Source organism: Ovis aries, chromosome 16 (assembly GCF_016772045.2).
Source record: "Ovis aries strain OAR_USU_Benz2616 breed Rambouillet chromosome 16, ARS-UI_Ramb_v3.0, whole genome shotgun sequence".
NCBI classification, from domain to species: domain Eukaryota; kingdom Metazoa; phylum Chordata; class Mammalia; order Artiodactyla; family Bovidae; genus Ovis; species Ovis aries.
Window position 1 is genome coordinate 37,787,233 of NC_056069.1, and position 19,391 is coordinate 37,806,623.

General features: G+C 40.6%; 1 protein-coding gene across 1 annotated transcript in view; it reads right to left on the reverse strand.

Moving 5' to 3' along the window:
• Positions 1-13,468, reverse strand: part of SLC1A3 (solute carrier family 1 member 3) — an 80,660-nt gene extending 67,192 nt beyond the window's left edge. Inside the window, exons 1-2 of the mRNA XM_004017043.4 lie at positions 13,359-13,468; positions 11,505-11,776 (exon numbers count right to left, since the gene is read on the reverse strand). Coding sequence (XP_004017092.1) covers positions 11,505-11,685 — 181 coding nt within the window. The 5' untranslated portion in view covers positions 11,686-11,776; positions 13,359-13,468. The remainder of the gene's footprint in view (positions 1-11,504; positions 11,777-13,358) is intronic.
• Between the last annotated feature and the right edge of the window lie 5,923 nt (positions 13,469-19,391).

Consider the following 19,391-nt stretch of genomic DNA (forward strand, 5'->3'; position numbering starts at 1 on the left):
GAGCATTAGCTTAGCTTCTTTATGAATTCATCTTGTTTCTTCTAATGAATTCTAAAGTCCTTGATAATGCACATGAAACTTGTAGTAAGTCATAAAATGCTTTATCAATTTGGCCATTATGGCTATTATGGTAGGTACGCAACAGGTTGAGAGATTGAATAAAAGCTTCTGTTTTGGAAATTTGTTAGACTGTGGCCAATCCATTTGGAGATGTTGAAGGCCGGTCTTATGTCAGCTTGAGGAAGCTGCTGGACATAAAGCATCATTAACTCACTTTTATAAAGACTCCAAGGCAATACTGGAGAGTTTATCTGCTGGGGGTGGGGGGATTGGGGGTCTGCAGCTCCCTGGCCTTTTGTTTCAGCCCAAACTTGCAGGCATTTCCTGGTGAGAAGCTGCCCTGTGTTGAGTCAACCTTTCGACCTTCCCCCACTCCTCAGTTCCCACATCCTTCAGAGATTTGGGCCCTGACTTGGCTCATTGTTTTGTCCTTTGGTATTTCCTGTTGCTGGAGGTGGGAAATACCTGTTCCAGCCTTGTTCCACCAATGGTACCCAGATAACCAGCCGTGGGTGACGGTCGCCAGGCAGGGTACAGACGCAGACTCAAATCCACATGGCGTGCAGCCCTGGGACCCAAGCGAATTCCAAGAACCCTGGAGTTCTGAAAAATCTGGTGTTTTCTCCTTCTTTTTTAAGACAGAGACTAATATTTATTTATCACTAGATGATCGTTTGTGTCACAGTTCCTGACACACAGTAGGGCTCAATAAATATTAACAAAATGGCATAGTGAGCACAGAATGTCCCAGGGAGAGCAGAGTGGCTTTCAATGCGGTGTGACTTTCTTCTTCAAATTGCAGTAACACAGGCTATGCAAAATGATAATGTAATTTATAAATAATTCTATAGATCTCGTAAATGTCCAATCCACTGTCCCTTTTAAAAAAAAGTCTTTTATTTTAGAAATAGGAACTATAGTCACCAGAATCTGTTGCCTTTATTTCTGGTTTAAATACATATTTTATAACTATATATATTATATTTTATAGCTACATAACTATATACATATATGCTTCCCTGGTGGCTCGGATGGTAAAGAATCTGCCTGCAATGTGTGAGACCTGGGTTCAATCCCTGGGTTGGGAAGATCCCCTGGAGGAGGGCATGGCAACCTACTTCAGTATTCTTGCCTGGAGAATCCCCATGGACAGAAGAGCCTGGCAGGTTACAGGCCAAAGGGCCTGTAAAAAGGCCCCACACAAAGTTGGACATGACTGAGTGACTAAGCGCAGCACATGTACGTATATATTGTGAGCAGAAACTGAAAATAAAATATATTTAAAATTTTCCAAGTTCCTCCTATGCCTTTGCTATGTGTCACATGCTCGCCACGCCACATAAACTGCAAAGTCCACTCATCTTTACCTGTGGCAGCAGTTCCATTGGGAAAACTTTCAGATCTCACAATTTGAAAGAGTAAATGCCAACAACCTCTATGAAGTGTAAGTTATCCATATTTATCAAAATCACAAATGCGTATATCCTTAGTCTCATTAATTTCACTGTAAAGCATGTATTCTATAGACATACTTTACTAAGGTAAAATAACTTTCATCCAAGATAATTCATTATACCATTTGAAAAATGATTTAGAAGAGCTGGAAACAGCCTTTACATTGGGGGTTGTTTAAATAAATTATAATTTGCCCATACAATGCAGCCCTGAAAGAATGGAGGCTCTTTATGTGCCAGTAAGGAATGACATCCAAAGAATGTTGCAAAGTGAAAACAAGCAAAGCATGAAGTGGGCTATATAAACTATGCTACTATTTGGAAAAGACCAAAACAATCAATATGAATTTATTTTCATGCTCATAAAATCACTCTACATACACTGAGGAAACTGATAACAAAGCAAATCTGATCCCTGGGGGAGGGTTTTGGTGGCCGTGACACTTTCATTTCACTTCTGTTCTTTTTGATTTGGGGCAGTGTGATTTATTTCATACATTAAATAACAAAATACACGCACAAAAATGGTCCACAACTACAAAAAGCAATCTGGTGTAATTCTATTTTACATATTTTCTGCTTGATGCCCAGATCTTTCTAAAAGGTCATTCTGGGTCTGGGTCGGCTTATCCTCAATCTATTTTAATAATGAATTTACTTAACTTGGGTCATGGAGAGAGGAGACACTAGTTGTGCTCAGACTTATAGTTGAGTGGATCACTTTTTGACCAAAGGCTCTTTTTCTGGAGACAAGTAAGTGACCCTGAAAACACTATGAACTCAGTCATCTGAGGCTCATGTGCCGATTCACCCAATTAGCTGGAGTTACAAGTACCCCAGAACTGAAGACTCAGAGACTCAGCAACTCAGCAAAGGTATGCTCTTTCCTCATCCACCATGTTGTGTAAAGCATCCCAATACCAGAAATTACAAAGCCCTGGCAAGTTTACTGAATCTCAACTTTAGCATAGGACTACTTCATTTGCCTTAAAAAAAAAATCTAAGACAAAAGTAAAAATATAAGAGAAAAAATATCAAAACCAACTAGGGTCATAGCATCTCTTCAAAGACATAATTTCTTTCTTTCTTTGTCTTCATGTTCATCAACACGATGAAGACAGCAACAAACACAGGGATCTCTGGGGTTTTGCCTTCCTTGCTTTAAAGATGGAATTTCCAATGATGCAATGGATCTAAATGCAGAGGCCATCATCTCAGGGTGAGAAGGGCAGTAATTGTCCATCTCTCCTCTCATTAGGGACAAATGAGCTTCGTCTTACAAGATTCTGAATAGGAAGTCTGTCATTAATAGCCCGCTGTTTTCTCTCTGAGAAGAGACAGCAGTGTGTGGCCTGGAATCATTGCTGGAGAACTGGAGAAGTCTCTTTGGGGCCAAGAAGAATGAAGCTGTCCTCTCAGGAGACAGGGACTCAGTCTTGAAATTCAAAATTCAAGTGTGCCTTTCATCTCACTGCTCCTAAATTTACCTTCAACTCTTTGATAAGCTACACAGGGGAAACCTTGCCTTAATTCAGCCAGGGTATAACTTTCTTTATCTCCTTTTGGGGGTTTTATTTTTTTCTTTTTTCTTTCGAAACAACTTGAGCACATTTTTGATTGGGCCTAGTGATGGGAATATTCTTGGTCTAGGGGATCTGCTCTGGGCTGCTTTGATTGCACTGAAGCTTGATATAAAACTCATAATTTTTATCCTCAGTCAGTACAATGGCAATACTTTGTGTGCTGGAGTGCTCTCTGTGTTTCCACATCTCACAGCAATGATACAGCTCACCTCGCTGCCAGATCAAATACCTGATGAATGATGGCACCCTAGTGTTCCATAAATATCAAGAACTCTAACACCTGGAATGTACAGCTTGGGAAAGACGGGGCTTAAATTCCAGTTGCCTCTTCCAAATAGCGTAGGCTCTTCACAACCTTGTTTACTCTACAGCAAAAACAGACACCCGAAATTTTCATCCTCGGACCTATGATAGGTTAGCAGAAGATGGAAGGTTGGAAGTGACTCCTGAAGAGGTATGCCTCACGTGTGTCCCCGAACATTGCCTAGGAAACACTGGCCATTACCCAGAGTCAGGAACTTGACAGCCAAGAATGCAAAGCAAGTGAAGGCAGCTGCTTGTTAGTTTAGAGAGACTGGCTCAAATGGGTTGGGAGATCATGAGTTCAGGAAAAAGGTCCTTGCAATGATACAGAGTCATGGGCTGCAAACACTCTTATATCTTATTTCATATATAGCTTTAGAGGAAGGCAAATTAGACTTTAAATGATAGAATTGTGGAGCTGGCAGTAGACATTAGTCCAAATGTATTTTGCTGATGGTGGTGCTAGGGGTAAAGAACCCACCTGCCAATGCAGGAGATGTAAGAAACGCAGGTTCGATCCCTGGGTAGGGAAGATCCACTGGAGAAGGGCATGGTAACCCACTCCAGGATTCTTGCCTGGAGAATCTCTATGGATAGAGGAGCCTGGCAGGCTACAGTTCATAGGGTCGTAAAGAATTAGACATGACTGAAATAACTTAGCATGTATGCACGGTGAGAATTTGTGAGGACCAGAGATTTGTTTTAAATCATAAAGGGAGGACTTCCCTGGTGGTTCAGTGGTTAAGAATCCTTCTGCCAATGAAGGGGACATGGGTTCAATCCCTGGTCTGGGAGAAGTCCACATGCCACAGAGCAACCAAACCTGTGGGCCCCAACTACTGAGCCCACAAGGTCTAAAGTCCACACTCCCCAACAGGAGGAGCCATTGCAATGAGAAGCCTGCACACTGCCACTAGAGAGTGGCCACATGAAACGATGAAGACCGAGCACAGCCGAAAATAGAATAAATAAAAATGTTAAAAAATCATAAGGGGAGCTGATGGCAGAGCAGGGTCTGTAAGCAGGACCTTTAGATTCTTAGCACTTTCCTAGCTGTGTTCCAGACCTTCCCAGATACTAATCAGAAGAGGGGATGAACTGGCCATGGACTTACATTGCTATAGAGGGCAAACAGAAAGCGCTCTGTAAAGTGACACAGAAAAATGGAAGGTAGTATTATTATTGCAGGTAATTGTTCTGAACATATCTACTTATTTGACAGCCTACTTTTAACAGAAACAGGTTTGAAATCGCCTGCTCTGATTGCCTTATCTGATTTAACAGAAAGAAGATAGAACCTAGAGATAATCTTAGAACAACATTAAGCCTTACTCCTACTTCAAAACAACCTCTACCAGCTCTGTTAGAAACCAGCAACATTTTCTCCAAGTTTCCAGAACCCTTCATCTTTCCTGACCCCACTCCAATGGGGGCGGCGGGTTGGGGGCGGGTGGTGACAGTTAGTGAATAGTCGACACCAAAAATGGGCTTCCTTGGTGGCTCAGTGGTAAAGAATCTCCCAGCCAATGAAGAAGACATGGTTTGATCCTTGGGTCAAGAAAATCCCTTGGAGAAGGAGACGGCAACTCACTCCAGTACTTTTGCCTGGGAGATCCCATGGACTGAGGAGCTGGACGGGCTACAATCCATGGGGGTGCAAAAGAGTTGGACATGATTTAGTGACTAAACAACAAGCAAGACACCAAAATGCTGGAGAAAAGGAGAAATCAGGGAGGCGATGGACTCTCTGATGGGTCCCCAAGTGCTAGGAACAAAAATGAGCTATTGAGTATGTTACAGCATTTATTGAAACCACTTTTCCAGCAACTTCCCATTTTCCTGAGAGGGGCCTCGGCTGTCACGTACTCCCTGCATTGAGCAAGCTGTGTAGTGATAACGGTTGCCTGGAGATTGCTTTCTGCTTTGACCCAAGAGGCCAGGTGGATCAGGAACAGATAAGGATGGTGTCACTTACTCTGAGGCTTTCATCTCTGCTCTCAGAGCCCTTAACAACTATTAGGTCTCTTCCTACAACTCTCTTGGCTCTTTTCTCTAGCCAAGGAAACAGAAGCCACTTCCAGACCTAAACCAGGTGACTGACTTCTCTGCTTCCAGCTCCCAGGCCTCCCTCATTCCTGGGTCTCTGTCCTCTGACCAAGTAGCATCATCAAACCTGTGCATATTTCCACTTGATGCCATAGCAAAGATGGGAAGCAAAGGCAAAGCGTGGACAGTTCCTACAGACACTCTGTCTGCCAAGCATTTAAGGAAGTGATTTAAGGTTACAAGGTTGCAAATGGCAGAACTGGGATATAAATCTTGGCAGAGAGGTGTTATAATTATTCCATTTTACACGCAAGGAAACAGAGGCTCAGTTCCAGAAGTGGGACATAGCCCTAAGTGTCTGACTCCAGAATCCATAGCTCTGATCCACTCCCCTCTCCAGTCCTGGACTCTGTCCCCACGACAGGAGGCAGCTCCCTGGAATACTTGCAGAGAAGGTGGGCTATGGGGAGGGCTAGGATCAAGTCAGCTAATGCAAGTCACTTATTTGCTATTGCTGTCCCTGACAATTTTTCTATAGTTCTGCTCCCTGGGGGAGAAGATAAAGCAGATAAAAAAGAAAAAAAAAATTCAGGCTCTAATCCCTAATATTCAATCCCTGTATCATTTCTCTAGAGCAGGGCATTGTGGTTCTAGCTCTGAAAGCCTAACCCTTCCAGTTCAGCCCTCTGCCCAGGAAGCCTCCGTTGTGTGACCACAAACAGCTGGGCTTTGGTAACACCAGGAGAGGGCCTGCCTTGGGAGCCACCCTCCCTGAAGCTTCCGGAAGCTCTCTCTCTTCTTCTCTTTTCCAGGAAGTGTTGAAGGAAACAGAAATCCATCCACCATTCTTTGGATTCCTGCTGTTCAACCAGAGAGGAGATGCCCTTCTCTTAGTAAGGTGGAAGGTGTCAGCAGGGGGGCCACTAACTCAAATAGTTGGCTACTTTGGTCCCAAGACCTGTCACTTCAATGCAGCAGCTGATAGTTCACCGCATTGATGAACCTGTTGAGCTAAACTGACTCAGCTGGATATTGTGTTACATGTCCGAGGCTCAGAATAACACTACAGTATTTCTGGGAGATTACTGCTTCTAGTCATAAAGAAGGGCCCTAGAGTTAATACTGCTCTCAGAATAGACTCACCTACAGAGTAGCTTATGTTGTAGAATAACCTGACTCACTGATCATTATTCATTTACCTTCAAAGACAGAGCCTGTCTTCACTGGGCCTGGAGATGGTAAGGCTACCATCCAAATCTCTGTGAGCCTGTTGCACTGTATTTCCCCTGCAGTGGCAGCCTGCATCTCAAACTCAGTATGTCCAAAACTCAGCTTATTATTTCCCCCATCTTCTTCCTGTATTCCACCGTGACAGGTGGCACCATTACCACTCAGGCACCCAAACCAGAAATCGGACGATTCACCTGCAGGCCACTTTGTCTGTCAACTTACATGTAATCAACCACCAGGACTCAGGAGTGACCCTTGTTCAATCTCTCCTTTCCACGCCTCGTGCTGATGTGTCAGTGCACATCCTTAGGTAACTGTTGTAATAAAACAAGAATGAACATGTCCTGAGAGCAGAGATGAGCACCCAGAACACTGTGGTGGGTAAGAATATGAACCTGGAGACAGAAGAGTGGGTTTGAAACAAGGTCAAAATGCATGAACCGTGGTCAAAATGCGGCTGACCTTCAGTTTCCTCATCTATAAAATGAGAATAAAAATCTCTCCCTCCCTGGCTTACTCTAGCACTGCTTGGCACCATGTAAGTGTTCACAATATATATTATACATATAATGATAGATGAGGAAACTGAAACTTGAGAGTAGCTAAATGCCTTATTTAGGTTCACACAGTGATTAAGTACAGCAGGCATATGAACCCAGATCTATCCTTCATCAAAAGCCACAGTTTAAAAAAAAAAATTATTCCACGTGGCACATCTAGGGCTCCAAATGTGGTTGTTAATAATACAGTAGAATCTCTAAAGTACCAACACAGGAAGACCTCATATATGATACAGCACTGTATATACAATATGATCTCATTTTAAAGAATGCTACAAACTCCTCTAATACTGTATCTGAACCCTGTATATCACTTTGTCATCTCATGTTTCATCCATCTCTTCTACTGAATGACTGGAGGGCAGAGATGCCTCATCTCAAAGCACAGGGCCAGATATACACTATCCAATATTTGTGAAATCACTGAATAACACTGAATCTTTAGAAAAATTAACGTATTTATTCAGCAAATAATAGATCACAGTAGGTAATGTGTGAATGTGGTATAAAGCATTTATTAGCATCATGCCATAGCCAACTGAGCTAATCAGCCCTTAAAACATTTAAAGTATACAAAAACTTATTTAGGATAAAGTAACATTCCTTCCATCCTACTCCCCACCTATCCAAATTCTACCCCAAGAGGCAGTCATGGTGGCTCATATCTTGCACGTCCTTTCAGAGATATTATTGAACTGCACTCAACTTTAGTGCAATTGAAATTTATTGCCAAAGAGTGTCAGGGAATGGTGGGAAATGTAATATACACATTCAGTCAGCAGGTTTTCTTTTTTAAAAAGTCACCAATTTCTCTCAAAGTCACATAAAGAATAGTCTAAACATTAACATTGTGTGTGTGTGTCTGTCTGTCTTAAGACCAACAGCAGAAAAATAGGTGCTGTATTTGTGAACTTCCTCAGGTAAAACCACCATCTAATTCTCTGCAACTCTATTTAAAGATTCCCTCCCCTTGAAGCTGATCTTAAGACCTATTTCTTCATAATTCTTTGGCCTGAGATTTCACTTTATTGTCTCTTCATTCCCTGTCCATGAAATGAGTAACACTCTGTGATTTGACCATGACAAAGGATTTTCCTTTCTTTCAGGGAGATGTCTGAGGTCACTCTAACACAACTGACCACAGCTGAAAATGAGAAAAGGCTTCCTGGAGAAAGAAGGACAGTAACCACTTTTCTGAGTATGGCTTTTGTCAGACAGCTGTCTGCAATAGCCCGGGAAGACACTTCATCTAATGCTCTCATGATGAACTATCCTAAAGACATCTAGCACTTGGCGCTGCCTTCTCTTAGGTTGCTAACCTGCTCCTGTTACATGGGCTTTGCAACTTGGCACGTTCAGACTTTTGATATCACTTAGAAATGACATCAAATTGTTCATGTAGTTCTATGCCTATGTTTGTAGAGGAATTGCTATGGAAATATTAATATTTACAATTCTCTACTTTTTTGAGCTATGGATTTACAGGTCTCTACTCTTCCTCTCTTTTTCTAGTTTCTATTTCCACACACTAAATGAACATTTACTTTACTTCAAAAAGGTAAAATAGATTGGAATAAAAAATTCACCCCAATATGATGGTTTTTCCACTCTTTCTTAGCAAAGGCAACCAAGACCTAAGAATTTGAAAACTAAGTAATAGCTATAGTTCTTTTGTCTCATTTCATCTTTGGGGAAAGAAACTATTTTCTTCTTTCTTCCTAGCAACTTCCCAGTCTTTTCTCATGCTGTAGCAAATAATTTGAGCAGACATGCACAGACATGTCCTTTTCCTAATATTTCTTTAAAGTTGATGTAGACATGCACCAGTGACAAGCTAAATTCATGTTTTCACTCTATGGAAGAGGCACCAAGAGATAACCGAAGCTTCTTCCTTCTTTCCTAAATCTGTTTGCTACTAAATTGAGATTCCAAGTCTTTGGTGTAGACTCAGTGGTCTCTCTGACTGTCAATGAGCTCTTTTTATTTGTTTCTTTGTTAGTGGCTTCTTCTCCTTACTTCTACCTCCTCAGTTTCCATTAGTAAAGCCAACACCGAGGGCAACCTGCCAAGCTATCTACCCCAGCTCAGCCAACTCATCACAAATCTCACAAATTGTAGGAACACCTCATTGGGCTAGGAAATGATCCCAGAACTCAAAGAGAAAATGGACTTTTAAATCTGGGATTATCTTCCTTCTATTAGAGATTTTATTTCTTTTTAATCACTTAAGAACTTCCTTCTCCATCAATCAGCTTTCCAAGCTCAGGTTTTTATCACTTTTTATTTCTCTTTTCTTTAAATGAAACACTTCTGTCATAGAAATTGAACTCTTGTATTTAGAACACCATTTTGAATCAGTGTTTCTACATCTTTTCCAAACATACACCAGTATCACTAAGCTCTATTATTATATGGATAGGGTTACAAAATAAATGGGTTAAATTAATGATAGGCATGCAGCTTAATCATTTGTAGGAGAATTATACATTTTCTGCTGAATTTAACTGAGTAAATCATACAGCAAAATTACAAGGCTATGTGAATGCATCTAGCATTGCTTGGTAATTGGCTTCTACCAAGACACGCCAGCATTTTTCTTCCTGGCAACTCTCATAAGATATAAACTAGTAAGGAGAGCAGAGAGGCAAGATGGCAGAGTAGTTAAGAGAAATCACCTCTGGCTCTAGACAGCCTGAGTTTCCCTTCCAACTCTAACATTTATTAGTTGTGTGATGTTGGCCAAGTTGCTTGATCTCTCCATGCTCAGTCTCCTCAACTATAAAATGAAGATCAGAGTCATTATACACAGTCTTCACAGGTTTGTTTAAAGATTAAATGATCTAAGCAAAACACCTAGAAAGTAGCTGGCATAGTGCTGTATAAATTCACTGTTAGTATTATGCAGCTATTAGTTGGCTTGACAATGACTGTAATTCATTGAAAATAACGTATTTTACATCAACCGCCAAGACAGTGACACAGCACTGAAATACCTCTTCCAGGAAGGTACTCAAACCTGGCAACCTAAAGAAAGCCATTACTTCTCCCAGTCAGTCAAGACGCTTTCCCTTGGAACATCTCTAGAATTAACTGAATGCTCATTAATCAACAACAGTTACTAAAAGGAGCCAATGATACTGAAATGGAATGTATCTAAAGTCTTGTGACAAACTACTCTTCTGCTATATTCATATTTGTTTGTGATCTAAGAATCCCATTTTGGGGGATAAAGTTACAATTATATTTACCTGCTACAGAATTTCTTAGTTGTTTTGTCATTGCCTCTTATATTTGATGGAGATTTTAGCAAACTTCAAGTTAGAAATTGAAACCTCTTCTGGTGGCAGATTTAAGCTTTGTTTTTTTGTTGTTGTTGTTTTTTAACAGCATGGCATTGGCTTATCTGTTTACTAGCCTAAGGACGTTTATATTGGTTCAGCCAAAAATCCCAACTATGGAGTTTCTTCAACTACATTTTATAGGAAGATTAATGCTACCCACAGGTAATGAACTGTAATTTCAGATAACAATAAATCAAGCAAAACAATAATGTTTCATTTATACAGATTGATGTCAACAATGTTAAATTAGTATGAGGCTAAAATGTTTCAAAAGAGTTATAGCCATTTATGTCAGGCACTTAGAGGCAATGAATGAATGAGAGATCTGTGTTAACATTTTCCAAAATTTACCTTTCCCAGTCACTGGATGAGAGAGAGTGCAAACAAAAAAAGATTCTAAGTCTAAGAGTTGATACTCAGCTTCAAGTCAGTATCAGTTAGAATATAATTACTATCAGGGACCTGTGTCTCAATTTGGGTATACTAATTGTGTAAATTAGCTTTAAATGAAAGTTACATTGTATAACGATCACATTTTGGCCAGATCTACCGTGCTTGCTTGTTTTTAATTGTTATTTGACCGCTCAGGCCTAATGATTAAATTATCCTCTCTTATTCTTACATAAGATGGAAAAACATTTGATGTATTTCCCTTCTCCACACAATCAATTGATTTGCATAATGCCTAAGGGTGCTTCTTCAGATTCCCACATGTTTATCAAAGTTCCAAACGTGCCAACAGACTGTCATGAAAAGGAGAAAAAAAGAGAATCTTCCAATTCAGAGGAAAGCCTGGGCGGTCCTTTTGAATACCTACAATCAGTTCATCTGATAATTTTCCCAGGCAGTCAGATGCCCCAGAGAAACAAGATCCAGTTGTTTTTTTTTTTTTTTTTTGAAAGGGGGTTTTATTATCAAATGACTTACCCACAATGACTGCAGTGACCGTGAGCAGCACAAATGCATTCCGAAATAGGTAACTTTTAACGTCCTCTTTTGTGATGTTCTGCACTTTCTTCTTGGCCAAGAGTGTGCGTTTACGGACCCCTTGCTGGAATCTCTCCATCCTGCCTCCCAACCTGGCCTCTTCTCCATTGCTTTTCGTCATATTTTACTTCTCTAGAGTGTCTCTGCTTTGAACTTCAGTGTCACGAAATCAGCCCCAGAAAGCCAGTCCTCTTTGGTGTTAAAGAACACAACTAGACAGGAGAGAAAGAGACAAGAATTACAGCCTCCAGGGGTGAAAAATCAGGACTGCCTCACACCAGGGGAAGCTGGCAAACTACATGATTTCACTAGGAGTCAAGGGCTGGAGAGCGGCAATGCCAGACCTCAGGGCTCGGATGTGGATATCTTACTGAACCATGTGTGAGACATGTGCATAAATCCAGAATATATGAGCAGGAACTTGTGTTACATTTTTTAAAATTTGTCCTTCCCTCTCCAGTGAAGCTATAAAAGGGCTCATCAGAGCTGGGTGTGACGGAACAACACCTACCCCAACCCGATCCCCTGGAACCTAGCTGGGCGCCTTACACAGGATTCACCCTCAATAAAGGTCCAACTGAATTAAATGCACAGGAAACGCTCAATAACTATGCTGAATGGCTTATGTTGTATACACAGCAAAGGCATAACTAGCTCAATAAAATGAATTAAGATGTGATTTCAGTCAGAGGTTTCTGTTATATATAATAAAGTAACTATTTTCTTCGTTAAGAAAAAAGTCACGATAACATCCAATAGTAAATATGCTTATGAAAAGAACGCAAGTACCCACAGGCCCTGAGAAAGAATGACTCTTTTTAGCTTTTTTCACGAAATGAGCAAAGTGGGCTGGGCACATTTATAAATGATCTGAAATCATAATTCATTTACATTTCTGTCACAAGTAGAAGTACAAAGTAGCATTTATCTTTGTGGCAAACATGCTGAAGTCTTCTAAGGAAACTATCACCCACTTCTCTGTATTTTAAAATTTAGGATTTCTACAACAGATGAAGAGATGAGTCCAATTTTCATTCCAAACATTACAGTTAGTGTGGTTTCCAGTTTCTTTAAAGTGCTCCTAGGTTATTCAAATATATCTAAGTAAATCTCCCCTTGGTAGAAATAAGCTCTTTTGAAAGATCAAGAAATTCCTCCAGCTGTTTTACAAGATTTCTAATCCATAACCTTTCCCACAATAAATCCAAGTAAAAAGCAGTGGTGCCTGTGGACGTGTGTATCTGGCGAACAGCCAGCGTGTGCGTCCGTGGGGGAAGTAACTAGAAAGCGAGGGACTCCTCGGAAGCTTTTGGCAAATTCAAGTGCGGGGCGGGTGGGGGAAGCAACCCTAACAGCTTTGACGTTTAAATAAAACTGCAGGTTGGGGTCAGTGGTAATAAGACGTACAGGTCGTTCAAGACTTCATAACAGATAAAACGTTTAGGGAGAAGTAAAGCAGAGGAGACGCGAGAGACCAGATTTTTTTCCCCTCTACTGATCTCTCATTCCCTTTACCAGTCACTTTTAAACAGACCAGCTCAGCCTTGATTCTTTTCTAGCGCCGGAACCACAATCTGCCCCCAATCCACCCTGAATGACTCAACTCCAAATTAAGAGAGGACGCGGCGTAAATAGACACCACACGCTCCTTGCATTAAATCACTAACATGGACTTTATCTACCAAAATGGCTAGCTTTTACTCTCGCTACTCCTCTGCCTGGGAAACAAAATACAGGGGCAGAGAAATGGAATGAGAAATTAAGCCCAGCAGGAATACAGGACGTCAGACTTACCTTTTTCGTATTTTGTAACGGGTAGAAGATACCCCAGGCAATGACAAGGTGAATTCCCAGCAGGTACGGCAGAGCAACAGAACGCAGTGAGCGAGGCGTGCATGTGCTCTGAAACTGCAAATTACTATCAGGGCAACTTAAGAAAAGGGGCGGAGTCTGTGCCCGGGAAAGGGGGAGTGGGGAAAAATGAAAACACCACAGGGAAGGAGGGGAGAAACCCGAGGTTTCTGGAATATTGATTAATCTTGGCGCACCAGAAGCCTGCTTGTTGGCTTTGTTTTGCTCCTTAGACCACTTTGCCGCTTTGTCAGTCCACTTTCATTAGAAATGCAAAACCGGGACCAGGAAGAATTGAAGAAAAAAGCGCACACACACTCAGAAAGCTTGAAGTCTTGATTAGAACGTTTCAAAGAAGAGATTTCTGGAGCTAAATTTAATTATCTCACATTGTTACTGGTTTCCTCCCCTTAAGGAAACACGAGTGTGCTCTTTTGCCTGGTTGTACACTATTATGAAAGAGTCCCTCTTCTTAGAATTGGAGAAATAACTGACATTTCTTGGGAAGACCCAGAAGGCAATCAAATATGGATTAAAAAAAGTGCTATAATGCTCTAAACTTGACTAAACTTACTCAAAACACAAGATGAGACATGCCTCTATTTTAGCAGTTAAAACTCTGTTATAACACATCTAATTTAGCTCAAATTGTCTGATGGCAAAGATTTAAAAAGGTAAGAAACACAGAGACCAAGATCTTTGCTAGACTACTAAAGTAAAAAGCATTTTAAGACCAAGAGTATAAATGCACACTTGAAGTTTCGTAATTTCAAAAGATAAGTTTGCTATGCAGACAGATGCCTCAATTTTAAAGGATGCTAAATGTCCTCTACACCCCCACCTGCCCCATCGTTTTTTAAGAATTAGAAAATTCTCAAGGAATTGAGATTGTAACTTGCACTTCTAGTCCACCTTTCTTAAGAAAGAAAACAGATCGTGAAAATAGATTTTTAAAAATTAAAAAAAAAATTTTTGAGCCTGACTCAACTCCAAAACTTAGAATTTGTTTAGCAAGAAGAAAAATGTTTAATAGAAACAAAACTCATACCAAAAATTACAGCCAGAGTTCTGTATTCCTGTTTATTAAATCTCATATTCCCCATACAAAATCCACTTAATTCTTACGTCTGTTTTCCAACAAGAAAGTATGTCTTTTTCTCTCATTAGCAAATCCAGGGAGATTCTGAAGGTATGTCTCCTGCCAAGTCTCAACTGTTGCATGTTTATACTTTTTTGAACATCTCCTGGTTGGAAAGCAATGGTGAATCATGTAAATGCTAAAAGTATAAATTAGCAGCAATTACAACAACTTTTAAAATTGCATCATTCTAAGGGTTTATTGAAAATATATGCTCTTGGCAGTCCCAACCCCCAGCAGTCTTTCTCTTTCTTTTATCTCCTAGATCACTTAGCATCTGTATCACATAGTTTAACATTTAATTACAAGTCTCCTACCACTCTTTTCTTTTAAAAAATCCTGGTAAAAATTCTGGCTTCTCAACTAAATTGTAAGTTCTTTGAGAGCAAGAATGGGTTTTATACCTGATACACAGTAAATATTAAATGTAACTCCTATGAATAAGTGACATAATAACACTTGGCAACAAACAAAATCGCTTTTTATGTCTGGCCTAGGCGCCATTTCTCAATGCCTTGACTACATTTTAAAGCATTTATTTACTACGCTAAGTCCTCTGTGAGCCATGGATTTAAGACTAACTTGTCCACATTTCTTGTGGAAATGTCTTGTATTTCAGAGAACTTAAAAGAGAAATCTTTATATAATTTTAAATGGAATTTCAAGCCAAGTGGCATTTCCATCTTTTATTTCTGGTTGTTTTGGAGTAGGGGACAAGAAAAGGGATTAGAAAACCATACTTTGGTTAGTATAGAGATGAGAAGGCTCTAGTGCCCTCTCTTTATTCCTTTTTTTAAAATCCCCAAATCTTAGTTAAAAATCATTTCATTATTTTAGTTAGCACAGACATTATAGGAGTCTGGTGAACCCCAGAGAAGGGAAGTAATTCACCAGTGAAAGTTTTGTTGGCTATAATAAAAACCTAATGAGAAAATGACATGCAAAGAGTCTCAGTTCAGAGTTCATCTGAATTACAAGGGTGTAGTCTGGGGGAAGTATTAGGAATTACTACCTTTAAGTACCACTTTCTCTTTTGGAAAGCTATAGCAATAATGCCCTCGGGACAACTTGGGTTTACTCAACACATATTTCTTCCTTTTCCTGTATTTTATAAATAAGACCCTTGAGCCTTCAAACATTTTTTCCTTCATAGAAATACTAAATAAACCAAACAGCAAGAAATTATGAACAAGTCTCTATATGTATTTTATTTAATGCTACTGTGGGTAGGAGACACAGGACCAGGAAATCATATTAATTTTTCTATTCCAGAGTTAAAAAAAAAAAAGATATGGCAAATGCTATTTCTTTTGAAAACTTTCAAGAATTTTCTTTGAACATGCTATTATAAAGTATGTTGTAGGTGAATTCATTGAGGTGGTGGGAGGTGAGGGGAAATGTCACAATAACAAGAAACAACCAAATCCAACCTATCCTTGAATGTCCATTAGTTTGAAGTATGACGTATTAGTAAGTTTTGTAACATAGTACAGAACCATCAAATTTCAGCATTCAAGATAAGGGAATTCTGGAATTTGAGGAAGAATGTGATTAGAAACCCTTTTAACTTTTGTTGAATAGTTTTCACTTTAATTTGTAATTTCATGGGAGATTTTGTCCATTCTTGTTCAAATAGTTTACATTTTAGGATTACCATAAGGAATGTCAATTTTCCTTCCACAATTTGGGAATTGTAGAATATTAGGACAATGAAGGGGACTTATTTAACTCCAGTGAAAGTACTAGAGGTAGCAGGCATAAAAATAGTGCTTATGGTAGCTGGTCTCTCATTTTATCTTAATTTTTTTTTTTTTTCCTTTTGAGCCCGAATGTAAAAAGCAAAACAACAAAAAGTTGGTGGTGAATTCTGGTTAGGTTTTTAACAGATTGGGTTTATCTTGAACCTATGTGAAGCCTGAAAGTCCCGATTTTAGTGGGCGGCTAGGCTTCCCTGGTGGCTCAGAAGGTGAAGAATCTGCCTGCAATACAGGAGACTCGAGTTTGATTCCTGGGTCAGCAAGATCCCCTGGAGAAAGGAAAGATTATGCACTGCAGTATTCTTGCTGGGAGAATTCCAGGGACAGAGGAGCCTGGCAGGAAAGTGTCCATAGGGTTGCAAAGAGTTGAACAACTATAAGTAACCTTTATCATAGTCACTCATTCAACAAACCTTGAACAAGTGCTGTGCTCCAAAAACCAGCCCTTTTTCTCTAGGAGGCCACAAACACATCTGTAATTATTATTCAGTGGGCAGTGGGAGCGGCCCACAGAAAGTTATGGGAACCCTGTCCTGAAGCCTTATTTTCCAGGTCTTCCTCTGAGACTCAAAGACTCTTGGAGAAGCTATGCCTAGCTCAATGTTATTCTTACTGTGCGTGTGCTGTGTTAAGTCGGTTCAGTGGTGTCCGACTCTTTGCGATCCTATGGACTGTAGCCTGACAGTCTCCTCTGTCCACGGGATTCTCCAGGCAAGAATACTGGAGTGGGTTGCCATGCCCTTCTTCAGGGTAACTTACAGAAGAGCCAGAACACTAGGTTAAAAAACCTTGAACTCTACTCCCTAAGCAAGAGGGAGCCACAGGATTTAATCGTTGGAGTGATTTTAGGTTTAGATTGATGCAAAACTTTTAAGGGAACAAGACTTGAGTAAGGAAGCCAAGGAGACAGAGGAGCCTTTACAAACTGGAATGATTTACACTCACATTTAAAGATAAAAAAAGATTACACTGAACAGTACAGACAACCTCAAGGTATGGAGGTTCAACAGACAGGCTGGAATTAAACTGAGACCACCTGTCCTAGAGGTAATTCCCTTCCAGATCTCTGGGCCCATCCATTTCACTCTTTTTAGTTCAGTTCAGTTCAGTTCAGTTCAGTCGCTCAGTCGTGTCCGACTCTTTGCGACCCCATGAATCGCAGCACGCCAGGCCTCCCTGTTCACCACCATCTCCCGGAATTCACTCAGACTCAAGTCCATCGAGTCCGTGATGCCATCCAGCCATCTCATCTTCTGTCGTCCCCTTCTCCTCCTGCCCCCAACCCCTCCCAGCATCAGAGTCTTTTCCAATGAGTCAACTCTTCTCATGAGGTGGCCAAAGTACTGGAGTTTCAGCTTTAGCTCCTTTTAGTTACCAGTGGGTTTCTCTAGAACATTCTAATGTTTTGATCCCTGAAGAAGTTTAAGAAGCAAGGGCAGATGCCTAGGGAATTCTACTATAAGAGAAAAAGAACAGCAGGACTCCCCCTCAATAAATCTAGAGGTGGCAAGAAATTATACCAACCACTTTATCCCAAGTTAGCTAAGAAGAGTTGGACACAATGATGGTTTACAGAAATGTAACACATTCTCTTCATCCTAAAACTAAAGAGGGTCTGCTTTTTAACGAAGATTTCACAAGCCTTATTGCTATTAATTATGACTCATATTGTGAAATGGCTCCCTTCCCAGTTGTTCGAAGTGAGCCAAACCTCCACAGGACCAGAATCTTGGTGTAATTGGAAAAGATCGGGTAGGTCAGTGGGAATTAAAGCTTTCCGCAGAGTGTTAGCAATAATGATAGTCCACATTTTTACAGGGCTTTATAGTTTTACAAACACTTTTACACACATTATCTAATTCGATCTTTGAGATGGGGCTTTGTGGAACATTCTATCATTACTGGCCCTGTATATCCAGATGTTGACATGGAGTTTCACAGGGATTTAGCAATTTGCCCAGGATTACAGTCAGTGAGTGACAAGAGCTCTTAACAGTTCTCGGAAGTTTGGTTTCTCATCTTTTTCCAGAAGAAGTCCTCAGTAGCTTTCATTAAGACAAAGAGAAAAGAAAGTAAAGAACATTAAAAGGAATGTCCACCATCTGTTGTTTCTTCTGGAAAGTCAACCCCAAACTACTGTTCTTCCTTCTCTTCCTCCTCAAATCTTGATAGGGTTGACTGCCCCTTCTATGTGCTCCCAAGATTCCTGGGGTTTAAATTTCCAGAGTGATTGCCACCCTGTTCTGTAATTCTCTCTTTCTAGACTGCAAGCTCTTTGAGAGCAGAGTCTGTCTTTACAGCTACTGCACACCCAGTCACTAATACAGAAGGTTGCTTGGTTAAGAAGTTATTACATGAATAAATGGACACAGCACAGCCACAAATATGAAAAATTATATCAATCCATCTCCGGTGCTAAAACTTGAAGAAAAGGATCTCAGAAAACATCAAACTTTAAAAGGAGAAGAAGGAATTCCCTGGCAGTCCGGTGGTTAGAACTCTACCCTCCATCACAGCGGTCGGGTGACATGGCCAAAAAAATAAAAAATAAATCCAAGTGGAGCTGCTCTAATGGAATGGATAGGAGATGGATGTCAGAACCTATTTCAGTGTCCCCCTCCTCTCTCCCTCAGGGGAGCCCCTCATCAATCCACAGATTTGAGGCATCATCTTTGAGAAGAAGGATGAATGAGGAAGTCAAGTCAGCTTGTTCCAGGACTCCTTAGGGCCAGGTCCAGGTTTAGAATTTAGATGCCCCATTCCTGCTCCCATCATATTTTTAATCACTAAACCACCAAATCCTCCCCTTCCAAATTTGCATGTCAGCTGTAAAATGAGATTGGTGGTGGTTTACTCACTAAGTCATGTCCAAATCTTACGACCGTATGGACTTTAGCCTGCCAGGCTCCTCTGCCCATGGATTTTCCCAGGCAAGAGTACTGGAGGAGGTTGAATTCCCTTCTCCAGGGGATCTTCCCAACCCAGGGGTCGAACCCTCATCTCCAGCATTGCAGGCAGATTCTTTACAGAATGAGCCACCAGGGAAGCCCAAAATGAGGTTAGACTACGTTACTTTGCTCA